Source organism: Clytia hemisphaerica, unplaced genomic scaffold (genome assembly GCF_902728285.1).
Source record: "Clytia hemisphaerica strain Z4C2 unplaced genomic scaffold, Clytia hemisphaerica genome assembly, whole genome shotgun sequence".
Taxonomy (NCBI): domain Eukaryota; kingdom Metazoa; phylum Cnidaria; class Hydrozoa; order Leptothecata; family Clytiidae; genus Clytia; species Clytia hemisphaerica.
In genome coordinates, this window is record NW_027103603.1 from 662,220 (window position 1) to 680,603 (window position 18,384).

An 18,384-nucleotide genomic window follows, 5' to 3' on the forward strand; every position below is an offset into this window, starting at 1 on the left:
TTTCATACCAAATAAGACATTTAATATTTATATGAATTTACAACATTCATATATTTAATATAATTAAGAGAAACCAAGTTTTTCTCAAAGAAAATGTTAAAAAAATTCAGTCCTGAAATTACACGCCTGTTTAAATCATGTTTTCAAAAATTGGCCCGAGTGTGGCCCGTGCGTGGCCCGAATTCTCGGGCCAGCTCGGGCTTTACGCGAATTCCAATAAAAGTTTTGGGCCGAGAATTCTCGGGCCATGTTGAGGATCGTGCCAGAGGTGGGGTTTGTTGGGGCGTAGTATTCCGCTACTCGGCCGCGCGCGGAATCGCAACAAAGGGGGCTACGGACTTTATTCCGGATAGACAAATATCCGGGTACAATAAACGTCAAGCTTTTAAGTCCGGGAACTGTCGAAATGGTAATCGCGTGCCAGGACAAAGTTTTTGCAAGCGAGGGAAGATATATGAGGATTTAATATCATCGAACTAATCGAACTTTTTACTGACCGAATAATCGAACTGCTATTGCTTCAAAAATTGTGAGTGTTCGATTAGGTTCGATTAATTTTTTTAATCGAACTTTGATCGTTCGATGGAGTTCGATTAGTTCGATTGTTCGATTGTTTTGGCAAGTTCGATTGATCGGGTCTGGAATTATGTGCAGTTTTCCCGATTTTCCAATGTTTCCCCGATTTTTCACAAAATACTTTCCGATTTCTGAAAAATCGGGTTATTGCGTGAAACTCGAGGAAAATTTGCGTGAATGCGTGAATCTTGAAAAAAAATTGCGTGAATTGAGGGTCCGCTGGGGGGGGGCTCATAAAAGACTTCAGAAAAGTTATTTCGTTTTTGTTTTTTGGGGAAAATTGTTTTATTTTTTTTATTTTTCTTGCTCCTCTGCCAAACCAACTGTATCAGCTGAAGAATTTTTGTTAATTTTTATGCCGTTTTTTCCTGGATGTACGAAAAGGGTTAGTAAGAATGTAAGTGACTAAGGAGGTGCCGCCATGGCTTCTTGTACTGAAGGGGAAAATTTCCCATTCAGACCCCTTTGCTTGAACTAAAAACACTCTCACTTGATGAAGTATTTACACCACAAAAGTTGTGGTTAAAATGACAAAGTTTTGATATAACTTCTTTGCGAGGACAATAAGTCAATATGATTCTCAAGTTTATCAAAATATAGTTTAGTTGCCACTTTGGCATCTTTGTTTCGTCATAGTGGAAGGTTTTTATTTTAGTTTCTATCAATCCTACTTCTTCGTTCCTCTTGTCTTAGAGTGCACAGATACTCGTGTGTGTTCCAAAGTCAGGTGGTGTCAGTTGCTGATATTTCAGTTTTCCTTTTGTGAAAATTTGGTTAATAGTATCGATAAATTTGATAAGTGTGTTTCAAATAAGTGAAGGGGAAATATATTGATTTGATTATCAATTAATAATATATATCCAATAATAATAATTGATTTAACTATTTTTATAGGATGATAAGAGGTATTATTCACTGAAAGTTTTAGCGGTTCATTTTATTACCTTTAAAGGTTTATTTTAGCGATACCGCAAAACGACCCTTTAAAGAAGGTACAAATTTAAAAAAAACGTCTGATATACCATTAATGTGCTTTAAAAACACCACCAAAAGGATTCAAAAGTGCCGAAAAAGCGGTTTTAGTTTTTACCCACGTGGTTGTTTTTCATCACTTACAATTGATGGTGCGAAGAAGGTATTTTTCTTTTACCTCCTAGGTATTTTGAATTTCCTATCATTTCTTCACTAGAATAAGCGAATACTAATTGAACGAATAACTCATAAAGTTAATACGGGAGATCAAAGCTTCCATCTTTATTTTTGTAGATTGAATTAAATGAAATTTACAATATTGATAAATATAGAAGAAAGCCAAATGATTCAATAAATAGAATGATGTATCATAAATTAAATATAAGTTACAATTGACTAAAACTAGTAGGCCTATTCTATATCACCTAATAATCATACACTATTTCCTACTATTCAGTAAGATTATTCAATCTTTCTAATTTATTCACTGCCGTAATTTTTTCTGTATAAGACAGCAATTTCATAGGGCAACGTCGTCAGAGGATCTCCTGACTTTCCTATGGTGATGCCATTCAGGTGAATGAAGAAATCTTGATCCTCAAAAGTGTCAGGGTTAGCATGGCCGATTCGAGGAATGAGCGCGTTCTCGATTCCATAGTAATTTTTGGTATCTTCTCGAAATAGTACCGGTAGATTAATACTCACATAACAGCACATCGATCTCTTGAAAAAGAAAGTTACATTCTGTAAAACTTTTGTTCATTATATTCTTACTTTCAATGATATTTCAATGATTCTATACGCATGTTGCAAAGTAACATATTAGATGCCCGGGGCACTGACCTTGACGGCCGATGGGGGCGTGCCGCTGTAGTTTGAGAAGTTGACCCTGTCAGATATGAATTTTTGATAAAATTTGGACCCTATCAGAACGAAAAATTGAAATTTTTCTTATTTCCAGTTAATTTGGGACCCTGTTAGATATCTTAAGAGTCTTAAAAAGGGACTCTGACCAATGTCACGTCCCCATATCCAATTTTGCCTAATTGACCCACTCCCCTGATTCAATTAGCCGAATTATGCTTACCTGTTCACCATTTGCAAGGTTTGGGTATATTTCAATCAGAATTTTGACGGATATGTGATCCTTGATCAGTTTTGCTCGTCGATCGTGCAGGATAAGCTCCAAACGAGTCTTTCTTTTTGCTTAGAGCAATAGGTTTGTGATTTGAGAGTTGCAATATGCTTTTGAACCGAATGTTGATCTTCTCCAGCAGGAATATTTGGGAGAAAGTTGACCAATCCCAAAATATTTTTGGATTTCTTCAGCATCGCAAAATAATAGTTAATAGAATCTAGCGAGCGACTAAAATTCGGACTTTAACTAATTTGCGACTTAGAGCTTCGACCTGTCAGATTGACAGACAAAGCGCAAATGAGCGGCACAATCGAAAATGTTATTTTTGAAAGAGGCGGGAGTTTGGGTTTCTCTCAGACTTTAAGGAGAATTTACTCTTTCTAGTGCTGGAACTATACCGCGGAAATATGATTGTTGTCATTTTCTCACAACGTCCCTTATTTCTCTCCGTCCCAGGACTCTTTGGGATGATACCTCAAAGAGCATCGATTTTATCAGAAAGGGTACGAATTTGTATCTTTAAGGTATCAAAGGTAGCGAAGCTCCATAGACACGATTAGGCAAGAATCATAGACGCGATTAAAAATGCCTCTAAAGGTAAAATTTGTAGATAATTCCATATATTGAAAAAAAAGGTGAGCAAAACATTAATAATACCTCGAAGAACTTCGATAGACCCAAGTACATCTCCATCGGGAATGGGATCATCTGCAACTTGTGATAACGGTTTCTCCAGGCGCCATTTCTCGACTTAATTGATATTCCTAAAAAAGTAAAAATTCAATACTTAATTTTTTGGCAAATTTCATCATGAATATTTGTGACCGCCTTAAATGGCGTAGTATTTTGAGTAAAATTTGATAGTGTTTTTTTTTTTTTTCTGTCAAACTATTGTGCTGTGATCCTCAGCTTCACTGAGACCTAGTCCTATATTATAGGAAGGTATATATTATTATTATATTATATTATTATCATCATGAATATTTTTAGAGTATATTCTTAAAAAAGCTTCTATATGACAAATTGAACGCAAACAAAAAGGGTCACAATTTCAGTCACGTGATCAAAAAGAAAACAAGCAACATGCTAAACGGACCTACCTGGTGATAAAAATCAGATAAAAATAGGACAAATAGCAAGAGAGTAAGAAAGTGTAATGAGCAGCTTGAATATAGGCACTTTTCTGCCCAAATTTGCTCAAAAAATTACTTTTTCGAACTCAAGCTCCATCAGAAATTAAATATTACCATTTTATAGCACTATGCAAAAAAAAAGAAAAAAACATCAAACCAATCTCGAGAAATGCTCATTTTCCCTAAATATGACAAAAGGGAGTTTCCCCAAATAAGAAAATCCGAGTTTTACGGCCTAAAAAAAATGGGATTCTTATTTAATAACCCCTTTTCATTTTTTATTCAAGCTCTATTTTATTTCATTCTAGCCCGATAACGGTCCCACGGTCGAGAGATTCAAACATAACTTTAAACGTAAATTGGTGGATGCTTCAATCAGAACTTCACCAGGCGTCATTAGCCTCCTTAGTGACGATGATGATGGAGAAGAAAATATTAAACCCCCGTCCAAGGTTAAAAGGTAACAACAACAATTACTTTTTGATTTAGTTGGGATAGACCTTTTCATAAATTACACGTTACAAGCAATGCTAACCCTCGTTTTTAACATATTGCTATGATAAGAGACTTCCATTCCAGAGGAATTCTTAAGAAGTTGACTCTCTATATAAAAGTAACATTTGAAGACTCAAGATTTTAATCACCCTGGTAATGGTTTCAAAGAGAGGCGCACGCTGCACTCAAAATAATTTTTGAAAAGGCTTATTGCTGTAGAAAATGTTAAATAATGGAAAGGAATCTGGACTGAATTTTGAGTTTGAGGTCCTTTTTTTCCATATTATTTTTGGACCTACCGGGAGGTCCTTTAATTTGACCGTTGTGCGTTCGTCTGTTACAAGCTTTTGTCGGGATTGGCTCATTAGTTTTTTTTTATTTTTTGCACAATGATACAAAAGCAATGCCTGAAAAGTGACGGAGCCCGAATTTTGAAAAAAAATTTTGGGGGGCAAATTTGGGCCAAAAACTACCTAAAAATAAGGTTTTTTGGACTTTTACAAAATTGCTTCATTAGTTTTTCCTGATTTTTGGCAGAAAGATAGAGTGCAAGGTACACTAAAATGTGGCTGAAGTAATTTTTCTCGGAAAATTGTTTTTCGTTGTCAAATACGGATTTTCGCAAATTTGGGTTAAAAACTACTTAAAAATAAGGTTTTTTGGACTTAATACAAAATTGCTTCATTAGTTTTCCTGATTTTTGGCAGAAAGATAGAGTACAAGGTACCCTAAAATGTGGCTGAAGTAATTTTTCTCGGAAAATTTTTTTTCGTCGTCAAATACGGATTTTCGCTTTTTTGGGGAAATTCCCTTTTACCATTTTCCTGTTAGCAGCTTTTCTCCGGATTGGCTCATTTAGTTTTTTTTAATTTTTTTGCACAATGATACAAAATAGCAATGTCTGAAAAGTGACGGAGCCCGATTTTTGAAAAAAAATTTTGGGGGGCAAATTCGGGCCAAAAACTACCTAAAAATAAGGTTTTTTGGACTTGGTGCAAAATTGCTTCATTAGTTTTTCCTGATTTTTGTCAGAAAGATAGAGTGCAAGGTACCTTAAAATGTGGCTGAATTAATTTTCTCGGAAAATGTTTTTTCGTCATAAAATTTTCAAAAAAAAACGACCAAGTTACGCAATGATAAAAGAAAATAAATCAGACGTTTTTGCATTGCTCTAAAACTTATTGTGTTTGCTCAATACCAATAGTAAAATGTAGAACACCTACTTTTATCTGATTTTGATCAACAGGTAGGTCCATTCAGCATGTTGCTTGTTTTGTTTCAAATTTTCCTCGTCCTTTCGGACTCAGAAAATTAATAACAAAAAAATCACTCGTGCAATTATATTCGAATTGCACTCGTTATCATGTGATTACATATACAAATCTTTAGAATCTGATGAAGCCCGATTTTCAAAAATTAATTTTTTGGGGCAAATTTTGACCAAAATGTGCCTAAAAATGGGGTTTTCTGGAATTTGTGTGAAATTGCTTCATTAGTTTTTTCAATTTTTTTGGACAAAGATAAAAGGCAAGTATCTCTAAAACGTAACTCAAGCTGTTTTTTCCGGGAAAAAATTTTTGGCCGTAAAAATCAGATTTTCTTATTTGGGGAAACTCCCTTTTGTCATATTTAGGGAAAATGAGCATTTCTCGAGATTGGTTTGATGTTTTTTTCTTTTTTTTTGCATAGTGCTATAAAATGGTAATATTTAATTTCTGATGGAGCTTGAGTTCGAAAAAGTAATTTTTTGAGCAAATTTGGGCAGGAAAGTGCCTATATTCAAGCTGCTCATTACACTTTCTCACTCTCTTGCTATTTGTCCTATTTTTATCTGATTTTTATCACCAGGTAGGTCCGTTTAGCATGTTGCTTGTTTTCTTTTTGATCACGTGACTGAAATTGTGACCCTTTTTGTTTGCGTTCAATTTGTCATATACAAGCTTTTTTAAGAATATACTCTAAAAATATTCATGATGAAATTTGCCAAAAAATTAAGTATTTGAATTTTTACTTTTTTAGGAATATCAATGAAGTCGAGAAATGGAAATATCAGTCAGATGAATATGTAGTCCCTAAAAGGCGGGGAACCGCCCCCGGCGTCTCGAACAAAATGTCAAAATCGAAATCTGACTCAGCTGTCCTGAGACCGAAGAACCATCAATTGGAACCCTTATCTTCTAATAGGAAAATGTCTTCCTCACCACCTCTACCAAGTCATAACAATGATACGTACCTTGAATCCCTGACGTTGTCCGCTCTGAAACGTATTCCTGATACAGAATTTAAACGCACTACTAGACGTACTACACCGACGATTAAACAAGAAGTTCTGACGCCTGATAAATTAAACACGACTACCGATAGTGCTCCGGTGTCAGGCAACGACGTACCGACTCTTGATACTACTAAGCAATTTTTTCTTGATCTTTGCATCGAAGGAAAGACTCTGAATTGGAATCCAATCCTACCTTTGTCGACAAATTTGGTAAGCTTTTAAGTTTTGGTTTAAAGTAAAGGTTTTTTCGGTAGTCGAAAAGTATTTTGATTGATCATGTCGTGATTCTGTGGGTGTTGGGTAAATGGTTTATCAGTTTTCTAAACCGTAAATCGAGTTTCGGGTAAATTCTTTAGCTGGTCTATTAAATGGTAAATAATCTACCCAGCAGCCACAGAATCATGACACGATACACTTTCATTTATTTAACTTGAGCGACCGTAGTCAAGTGGTAGAGCATCCGGCTATGGTTCGCAAGGTTGTTGGTTCAACCCCAGTCGGGTCATACCAAAGATTCTCAAAATGGTACTTGATGCCCAATTGCTTGATGCTCAGCAATTAAGAGAAGTGTCAAGAAATCTAGGCAGAAAGGCACCCTCCCCTACCTTCGGGTAGATAGCTATCGAAAGAGGAGCCTTCGGGTCGCCTCCGACTGGCAGGGTGGCCAGCGATACTGGAAATACTTGAAAATACTTGAATATACTGGGAAAAAAAATTGATACTTGAATATACTTGAAATTTTGATAAAAGTGTTATTTTTCAAGTATATACTGGAAATGAAAATCTCTAGTACTGGAATATACTTGATTTTATCATTCATGATGCCGCGGCATAGAATGCAACCCCCTGGCTCTTAGGGGGGGGCTAGAGCCTAAAGTTCTGGTTGGGGGCTCTTTTTCCCTAAGATCAGGGGGGGGCTACTTACTCAGGGGGGGCTATTTGTTTAGGTCTGTTGACTGGGGGCTAACCTAACAACTTTTTCCAAGAACTAAGAAATTTTTCTTACTTAATTTTTGATACCCTTACAGTGCACTTTTTCAAAATTTTCCAAGAAAATGTGGAATTTTTCCTCTGAAATTGACCAATTTTGTGCCAATTTTACCAAAAAATCGGCCTTTTATCACAATTTCCTACCCTTACAGTGCACTAGCTGAACTATGAAAAACCTACCCTTAAGGGCCGAACGTCTGGTAGGCATTTAAACCTTGAGTGGGTGCCCCCCCCCCCCCGGGTGTAATAATGAAGTCGTACTATTGACGTTTGTTGATTAGAATTTCAAAGAAGACATTATACATTTGGTATCTCTTTCTCTTGTGTGGACATGCAAAATGAAGACCCTGCATTGTTTGAAATTTTTTCCATTCTAACATTTTTGTTTTTTGTGTATTTTGGTAGGGGGGCTGTCTATTTCGAATTTTGGTGGGGGCTAAATCTCTGGGGGGGGCTGAACCTTCAGGGGGGGGCTTCAACCCCTCTGCACTCTATGCGCGGAGGTCAAATCCTGGATTGGTTTCCAGCGCGGGATAACTCACCACCCTTTTTCTTTATATTGTTTGTGAAATTTTAGTCGAGTATGTACTTGAATGTACTTATTTTTCTTAGTCCAAGATACTTAAAATTTTGAAAATATACTTGAAAAATGGAAAAAATGTGTAAAAATGTACTTGATTATACTGGAAATTGGATTCCCGAAATCGCTGGCCACCCTGCCGCGGTTGTTGATTTACTAAGACTATTTAACTAGAAAAATTCCGTCTTCAAATCTTTATCTGAGGCTAAAACATCCTGCTTCAACAATGTTTGTCCAAATAAAGCTCGTAATGTTTATTTCTACAATATTCTTTTGTAGAAGAAGATGACATCAAAGAAAGCTTCCGGAAAGGTATCTATGCATTTTGGACCTACCCCGGTGGGGGTAGAGGTCCCATAAATTAACCGATGTCCGTCTGTCCGTTCGTTCGTCCGTTCGTCCGTCTGTTACCAGCTTTTCTCAGGATTGGCTCATTAGTTTTTTCTGATTTTTGGCACAATGATGCAAAATGGCAATGCCCAAAATGTGACGAAGCCCGATTTTGGAAAAAAAAATTTCTCCGGCCGAAAATGCCGGAAATATGCCGGAAAAACCGGTTTTTTGGCATTTTCTCGAGATTTTATCATTAGTTTTTTCTGATTTTTTGATCAAAGATGCGTATTAACAATGCCCAAAACATGGCCGAGTCCGATTTTTGAGAAAAAATTTTTTCCGGCTTAAAATGCCGGAAATATGCCGGAAATCGCCGTTTTTGCAGATTTTCATTGGCTTTTTTCCTTATAATTGATTGTTTTTTCATTCAAAAACATTATTAATAGCAATGCCCACCATCAAGCATGTTTTAACTTTCAATAAAATTGATTTTTAAAGCCGGAACTATTTAAAAATCGCCGGAACAGCCTATTTTCGCCGGAAATACAGTATTTTTTGAATTTCTCGAGCTGTACTTTATATTTTTTTATGAAATTTTGCACATTGATGCAAAATGACAATACCTAAAATGTGACGGAGCCCGATTTTCGAAAAACATTTTTTCCGGCCGAAAATGCCGGAAATATGCCGGAAAAACCGTTTTTTTGGCAATTTCTCGAGATTTCATCATTGGACTTTTTCCTATTATTTCTTTGTTTTTGCACGCAAAATTATTATTGATAACAATGCCAACCATCAAGCATGGTTCAATTGTCAATAAAACTGATTTTTGATGCCGGACTTTCTAAAAATCGCTGGAACAGCCGAATATCGCCGGAAAAACGATTTTTCTTGAATTTCTCGAGCTGTACTTTATATTTTTTCATGAAATTTTGCAGACTGATGAAAAATGGCAACACCTAAAATGTGACGGAGCCTGATTTTTGAAGGAAAACAATTTCGGCCAAAAATGCCGATAATATGCCGTCAAAACTGGTTTGTTGCCATTTTCTCGAGATTTCATTAATCGTTTTTCCCGATTTTTGCATGAAGATGTGTCCTAAGTGTGGCCGATTCGGATTTTTGAGAATCATGTTTTTCCGGCTGAAAATGCCGGAAGTGTGCCGGAAATCGCCGTTTTTGCAGATTTGAATTGGGCTTTTTCCATATATTTCTTTGTTTTTTCACTTAAAAAAATTATTGATAACAATGAGACCATCAAGCATGATTCAATTGTCAACAAAACTTTTGCAAATTTGCAACCGGAACTTTCTATTTCTTTTTTCCCTAAACCCCCCCCCCCCCCCCATCAAATATCAAAGTTTCATCATCAGGTAGGTCCATTCAGCATATTGATTGTTCTTTATAATTCGTGTAATTCATATTTAAACACACCATCACGAGGAAAACGTTCTCGGAAAAGATTTTAAACTTTTATCTTAATTTACCGAAAATTTTTGTGATTTTTGGGAAGGCTCTGAACCAGGTTTGCATTTTGAAGTACCAGCAACCACGATTTTGTACATATCGTAGCTGAATTCTACCCTTAGTCTACTGCCTGAACTCGGTTAATTATGACCATACAATCTTGTAAAATCATTCTGTATTTCGACTCATATTTTCAGGACAAGAGAGCAGTATTTTTACTCAAATGGGACAACGGCATCGAGTCGAGTTTGGACGAGAAAGATTTCTACCCAGCTTTGTGTCTTCTGAAGGAAAATTTGTCAGAATTCTACTACCCGAATGCGAAAGTCATTTCAAGGTTTATGAACCTCTTGAAGGTAGGTGATAGCTGTTGTTTTCGCCCGTCTCAGGGAAATAAAGAGATGCGCAGATTTGACAGCCGATAATGGCAGTAGTTAAAGAGACAAATTGCCGCGGTAGAGTCTCGAAGACGGCCACTTTTACCGCCTAAACTAACTCGCTTCGAAGGTAAAACCTGTGTTCGCCAACTTTTCGAAGATTATTTCTTAGATAGTAATGTGTAATTTTTCTAATTTAACGCGTACTCTAATTTAACTAATTTGGCGAAAAGTCGTAATTAATTTTACTCTAATTATTACGCGTGGTCAAGCCTTGGAAAACTTATACAAGAAAAATTTCATTTTTGATCAACTTTGTCTTTCTTTTAAAATTACAAATCAAACGGATCTTCGTCATCCTCCTCTGGCTCCTCCAGATCATCTAATGCCTTTTCCATGCACCGCTGATAAAATTCATTGTTTCTGACTGTTTTGGGGTCAGATGACGTAATCCCGCATTGCGCATACTTCAAATGAATTTTGAATCAAAGTGGGATTTGAAGACAGATGCTGGTACGCTGTGTCAACCCAATCAATTATTCTATGTCGTGTCGGGGTTGGAATTTTGAAATTCGGATCTTCTGTTGATAAAGGAAATTTTTTGATGGCATCGGAAATGTAATTAGCCCAGCACTTCATCAACACAGCTTTGAAGGGCCTGTTCAAACAAACGTCCATTGCCCATTGGTTGACACTTAGAAGTGCAACCTGCAGGTATAGCTAGTGTATCACAGTCCTCCTTTAGTCCAGACAAATTCTGTCAAATGAGCTGCAATGGCATCCATTTCCTTCCCAACACTAATATGTATGTAACAATCATGAAAAACCTGAAATCTACAATAAATCACCACTGTAAATCACAGCACTCAATAATTTTGCTTGCTAATCTTGTTGACATCTCAATCTCTCAAGTTCCCGCCAAAATTAAATTTTTTTAGGATATTTGCTGCCCGCCAAAATTAGTTCCCGCCAAAATAAGTTCCCATAAGGTAATTAGTTTTTTAGTGACTACATCGTTAAAGTTTTCTTTTCGAAAAAAAACCCTTGACGTTTCTTACATTTCAACAATCTGTGACGTGATAGGGAGAGTACAATTTAGTGATTGATTGATAACTTTGGTATGTATTTGTTTATGTTTGATTTTTTATTTCGAAGACCAGCCTACAGCTATGTCAAAATTAGAAGACGCATGTCGATATTCGACGATCATACGGTACTGGCCATCACGGCGTGCAGCCTCTTAGCGCCTAGAGCGTGTGTTTTCGATAAATAAAGAAGGGGAAACCAGGCTAAGCGCCCAAATGATTTTTATCATGTGACTTGAAGCGTAATAAAGTTGTAAAATTTTAATGGTGGACACGAGAAAGTTACGAGGAAGTTTGTTTTTTTAACGGTAGATCATCTAATCCTTCCAGCTCACCCAAATAGAGACCTATTTTTAAAAACCACATGTAGTTAATTCCTGTGACAAACAATGATGAATGAATCTGTAGGGGTGGTACAGTCACTTTCGGTCGGGGTTGTGGGACTGTTGAAACCTTGCTTTTTCGATATATACTGTACAATCCTGACTAAATAAAGATTTCTACGTGATATCTACCTCCAATTTAGCGCGTCCAATTTAATTTCCGCTAGTTATTAACGCGTACTCAGCACGCTCAGATATCGTAATTAATTATTCTCTAATTTTTTCACGCGTAGCGTCCAAAACAATTTTTTATATAATTTGCGTGGCACAGTAATCCATGACTTTTCGATAGTTTTTCAATAGTTTTCACGTAGTCCACAGCCAGCCGAATGAGTTGAATGGAACTTGGGGAATTAGTGGAACTCCTGGTACTTGGCTCTTGTGTCTCAAACTGCACGGTCGTCGCTCCTTCTCTACCATCTAGGCCTTCGAAGGAAGGGCGTCCTTCGAAAAGTGAAATTACTTAATGCTGAGCTTCAGTTGGGGGTTTTGTTGGAGGGCCACCACCAGTTCCATTGGCGTATCTTTTATACTCAGTGTGAGTGATTTTTGCATCGGATTTTAGATTTTTCCATTTTGTTTCGATGTCTTTCGTGCTTCTATTTGCAACACCGAGGGCATTAACTTTCAAAGTTATGTTCTCACATAGAGCTTGTTTAGCAGCGTTTGTTATTGAAGGGGAGAACTTTCCTTCAATCGTGCTCTGACTAGCCTCGTATTCCTCCAAGATGATTCTGATCTCATCAGCAGTGAAGTTAGTTTTTCTTGGTCTTTTTCCTGACATTTTGTATAGATTGTTCGATTGTTCTTGAATGAGTTTTTTGAAGTTTTTTTAATTCTCCTTTTGTTTGTTTTGGTTTCGCAGGGAACGTTCGAAAATTGAAAAATGACGTCACTGAACATTCGAAAAGGGTTTTCCCTAGTCTGAATCGCAGACCTCTACAAAACCACAGGTAGTATAGGTCTGCTTAATGATCTACCAACCGCTTTCCGGTTCGCAAAGGAAATCTTGGCGAGTAATTTGATTGACATTGATGTGCGCGCAAAAACGATCGTTTCGAACGTTTTCAATGGAATGTTTACATTTGAAATTCGAATCCCAGACCAGAAAAACAAAACAGAAAAAAGATAAAAAACAATCTGATGCGCGCATTATGTACAGTCTGTAGATTTATTTTTGACTTTTGCTTTGATAAGATATCTGGTCTGTAAATTTATCAAAACTTTTCCATCAGCTCTTCGGTCGAAGCTCAAAAAATACAAATATGAACACAAAAGTGAAAGAAAACAACCAGAAACACTCCAATCTCTTCAAAGAATTGAAGCTAAGTACCTGAAAAGATACAAAGGCCACACAGTATTAAAAAGTGAAATGCCAACGCTGAAGAAAAGTTCTTGTTTGTTTTTAACATTTAAAGGCCCTTGTTGAAAGGAACAACAACACTCCACTCCCTTTTGTAGAATCATAAAGAATTAATGTCAGAAATATTCAATATGACCCCCAAAATGTACTGTATATACATAACTAGAATACCTTGAAATAATCTGCAACATATCTGTAGAACTGACAAAACAATTATCTGGAGCCAAAGTGATCAACGAATCCAGTGTGGTAAAAAATTATACACTCATGCAAGTCCAAATTAAAGCATCAAAATGTAGTTTTATGAAGCAAAATTTTGTTGGTGCACACAGAAGATACATCAGGGCACTTAAATCCAATAAATCTAATTTCTCATCTTTTACAAAATCTCCACATTAAACAAGAAAGGAGGAAGAAAAACAAGCAAACTTCCTTCCGCCTACTTTTTTTTCAAAATCCAAATATATTTTCCAATCTATGATTTGGTGCCTCACAGAAAATTTAAACATTACGTAATGTTATATTTGTAGACACTCGCCAGCTAAAAATGTCGGCGGCAAATCTCTGGACAAAGGAAATATAGCTTATTAAGCATCCTATATAAGGAGCACGAATCCGTTAGTGGATGCCAGCAGCCTAGGTTTTCTCAGAGTTTTCCCGCGCGATTACTTAATCTGACGTTCGAACAACGGAAGTTAATCCCCGCGATTAACTAATCGAAATTTAATCGCCATTAGCGTTAATCGGGATTTAATCTAATCGATTTTTTGAACAACCGGGCCCTGGTGATTAGCTTAAATTGTTCAGCGCTCTTAATCGTTTGTCTCCAGTCATTTAGAAAAAAAGTTAACATATGCTTGCACCCTTTTTGGATCTTTTACTTTAATGTTCGAGATTTCAGTTATTCTAGAACTCGACTCGTCGCAAAAAAAATGGGCAACTTTGGAAATATTGATATCGAATGTCCTTTTTCTATTTTCAAAACTATAGCTACCATTTTTAAAGCATGAACACGATATCATTTCCATTATCCAGGATCAAACAGAGTCATTTAAACAGATGGAGTTGTTCTGTACACTACAATGTGTGCCCATGTTACATCCAGTGAAAGATCTCACGGAAATGTATGTCCACATGTTGAAAAACCCAAAGCAAGAGAAACGTGAAGTCAAAGAAACGACCGCAATGCATGATACTTTGTTGGAAGCTGCTAGGTGAGCTTAGTTTAAAAAACTTTGCTTTTGTTTATTCTGCTTTTTCAGCAAAAGAGGTTTGCCTTATTTCTATATCATAAAAAAGGTCTGTACTAATAATCTCATGGCTTTGAGGGAAATTTGAGATAAATTTCCGGGAAAAAAAATTCAAAATTAGACCGAGGGTAATTTATCCCGAATATGCGAGAGTTAGCGTGAGATTGAAATTCAATGAATTTAACTATTAGTTTAACGTCAATCTAGCACCAAAGATCAAACATAGCCATAAACAATAAAAAAGAAACTTTAAATGTAAAAGAAACTCTAAAAGTGAACGAATTTCCTCAATTAGGAAACTCTAGGTACCTTTACCAATTACACTTACCGAGCATTTGAATTTTATACGACAGGACGTTATAAAAAATCCAAAATATGAGAGATCTCAAATTAGCGGGAAATTACAAAACCTATGCGGGGAGATTACAAATTAACAGTAAACAAAAACGTTAGTTAGGTCAACGTTGCTCGTATTTGTCTTGTGCAAGTTGGGAGGAGATGTAATTTGATTTTCCATTTTAAGTGGTAGTTTTATCTAAATTCTTCCCCATTTATCTACTACGTATCCCGATCTACTTTTAGTGATTGCAGGTCACCCAAGTGCATTTATAGATCAGGTTGAAAGAGTTAAATATCATTTTTAGCTACCGCATCCCGCTGATTGTCATAAGCGAGTTTTTGTATTGAGTGACGGGGGAGTGGCTGAAACGATAAGAAACAACTCTCAGTTTTGACCAAGAAAGTCGAGGATAGTAAAAGTGCTGATTTACCATTGTCCTCAGTCAATCAAAAGCCAGCCGTCTCCGTCGCTGTAAGACGTATATGCATGAACTTGCTATTCAAACTTTATTTTGGTTTTACCCTGTTTTGAACTTTTTTTCGTTAATTTTTCTTAATTTTCTCTTTTTTGTATATTTTTGTAGAGATGCAAGGTTGATATTAGAAAACAAAGAACCGAAGTAAGTTGTCTTTTCCATTGTATCGACCGTACGTCGAACTGTCATGAGAAATTGTTGTCTCTGTCTCATCGATTTTAAATTTGATTCCGGCCAATTTCTATGCTTCAAACTTTATAATCTGCAATTTTGATTATTGAATTCAAACAAAACCTTGAAATTAAATTGGCCTAGGGGCTAAATAAACGACAGTGAGATTAGTACTAGTAATCGTATGGTTTGGAGTGCAATTAACGATTAATCATGAGTAACAAAGGAGAAAATAGTAATTTGCACGAGTCCGAAGGACGTATATGTAATCACATGATAACGAGTGCAATTCGAGATTAATTGCACGAGTGATTTTTTTGTTATTAATTTTCCGAGTCCGAAAGGACGAGGAAAATTCGAAACAAAAAAATCACGAGTGCAATTTTCGAATTGTACGAGTTATCATGTGATTACGAGCTAATTGCACAATCGGTATCACTGCTTTTTCCCCGTCAGGAAAGTAAATTACACTGAAAGTTTTATATTTTTCTCTTCTCTTTATGTTTTTCTTCTATTGTTGCTTATAGATTTTTTTCTCACAAAATTAATTTCGAATGCAATTAAAACGTTCGATAGTAAAAATGTAAGAAAAAACATCAAAATCTATTTTGTAAACATTGGCCCGCCATTGAAGAGTGTGATTAACGATTAATTGCTCTCTACAGGATGCAATTAACGATTAATTGCTCTCTTTGAAGGGGCGCCAAATGAGAAAAAATAACTCATCGTGCGATTATAGATATAAGACATTAACTTGATTACACTCAATTACTCGACAATTTAGATAAAGATTCAGTAAGGACCTAAACGCCGACTTGATTAGGTTCAAATTTTTTTCACAGACAATGTGTACCAAAGTGCCAGAAAAAGTGCTCAGATCTCTTAATTTTTTACATTTTTGTATCTTTTGACAGTTCAAGATTGCTCTCGAGTTGCATAAAGCAAGCAGAATTCATCTCTGACCTTCTGCAGAATGACTTCAATGATGTCATCAAAGAAATGTGAGTGTTTGTTTTTCCCTTTATCTCTTAGCAAACCAAAGAGGAAACACTGTCTACAAAATCTGAGTTTTGGTAGCCCCTTTTAAAACAATATTTGTGAGGGAGTGTGGAAATCTTTGGAAAATCTTATTTTACTGAAAGCTGGGTGAAAAAGACAAGAAATTCGAAAATATGGTATCAGTCAGTCAAATCAGATAAAATTGTGTTATTATCATCTTCAGATTTTGAATTTATATTTCGTCAAAATCAAGTTTTTTGAAAATTACCTGGCTGGTTTAAATGATTGTCTGTCATGAAAGAATGATGAATCAAAAATTGCCAATAAATATTCAGAACCGGGAATTTCATGCCTCAACACTTTCAACGCTTTACAAATGCACTTCAATCGGATTAATTTTCTTGAGCTCTTTCCTTTTTCGTGAAAATAAGCCTCGTTGAATTGCTTCAGGTCGTCGACTTCAAAATCGAAATTTTCAAAAATTGTAAACCTCGTGAAAGTGGTTGAGAATGTTGACTCTGAAAATAGATCCGCTCGAAAGTTTTGAAATTCTGCTTTCAATTTAAAAGCAACGCACAGTGATCAACTTTTGGCAAAAATCTGTATCTTTAGTGGCCCTTCTTTTTAGCTGATTTCAGGAAAAGAAAAAAAAAAGTGATTTTCGGGATTGCGAGAAAAAAAAGAGAATATCTGATCTGTGTTTGGAAATACTAATGATATACATGTTTTTTGGACCTACCCCGGTGGAGGTCCTATAAATTAACCTTTGTCCGTTCGTCTGTTCGTTCGTTCGTTCGTTCGTTCGTTCGTTATTAGCTTTCCTCGTGATTGGCTCGTTAGTTTTTTCTGATTTTTTGCACAAATATGCATAACTATAAACCCTCGAATGTGACGGAGCCCGATTTTCAAAAAAAATTTTTTTTGGGCAAATTTGGGCCAAAAAACGGCTAAAAAACGGGTTTTTTGGACTTTGTGAAAAATTAGGTCGTTAATTTTTTCTGATTTTTTGCATGAAAGTAGGGTACCATCGTAGGTAAAAGATGGCTTAAGCGAATTTTTGCAAAAAAATTTTATTGGCTCAAAAAAACGCATGTTTATCTATAAGAATCACTATTAAAGCATACATCATGTTCATAGTCATAGTCAAATTACTCGATTTTTTATGAGATTTTTTGCTCAGGAGGGCTTACTTTTAAAGAATATGTGTGTTTCGACATGAAATTTGGTTGCTTGGCGTGTTTTTATAGAATAACTGGCCAAATTCGATATTTTTTTATAAGCACATTATCAATTACTTAGGTATTATTAGCTTTTTTCGAGATTGGCTCTTTCATTCTTTACGATTTTTTGAACAAAGATGCATAACTATAAACCCTCGAATGTGACGGAGCCCGATTTTCAAAAAAAAAATTTGGGCAAATTTGGGCCAAAAAACGGCTAAAAAATGGGTTTTTTGGACTTTGTGAAAAATTGGATCATTAATTTTTTCTGATTTTTTGCAGGAAAGTAAGGTACCATCATAGGTAAAATACGGTTCAAGCAGATTTTTGCAAAAAAATTGTAGTTGGCTCAAAAAAAAACGCATGTTTATTATAAAGAATCACTATTAATAAGCATACAACATCAATGTTCTTAGTCAAATTACTCAATTTTTTTTATGAGATAGATGTTTTTTTTGCTCATGAGGGCTTACTTTTAAAGAATATATGTGTTTAGACGTGAAATTTTGGTTGCTTGGCTTGTTTTTATAGAAAAACTGGCCAAATTCAATATTTTTTTATAAGCACGCTATCAATTACTTAGGTATTAGCTTTTCTCAAGATTGGCTCTTTTATTCTTTATGATTTTTTGCACAAAGATGCATAACTATAAACCCTCGAATGTGACGGAGCTCGATTTTTGGGAAAAAAATTTTGGGGTAAATTTCAGCTAAAAACGGCTAAAAAAAGAATTTTTCAGCTCAAAAAACGCATATTTATCTA

The 18,384-nt window shown here is 35.8% G+C and overlaps 1 protein-coding gene across 2 annotated transcripts in view; it reads left to right on the forward strand.

Annotated features, from left to right (window-relative positions):
• Positions 1-18,384, forward strand: part of LOC136802065 (SMC5-SMC6 complex localization factor protein 1-like) — a 68,973-nt gene that overhangs the window by 33,864 nt on the left and 16,725 nt on the right. For both annotated transcript variants that reach the window (XM_067058772.1, XM_067058773.1), the window contains exons 2-8: positions 4,128-4,279; positions 6,334-6,799; positions 8,439-8,471; positions 10,157-10,315; positions 14,203-14,381; positions 15,341-15,376; positions 16,318-16,404. In XM_067058772.1, coding sequence (XP_066914873.1) covers positions 4,128-4,279; positions 6,334-6,799; positions 8,439-8,471; positions 10,157-10,315; positions 14,203-14,381; positions 15,341-15,376; positions 16,318-16,404 — 1,112 coding nt within the window. The remainder of the gene's footprint in view (positions 1-4,127; positions 4,280-6,333; positions 6,800-8,438; positions 8,472-10,156; positions 10,316-14,202; positions 14,382-15,340; positions 15,377-16,317; positions 16,405-18,384) is intronic.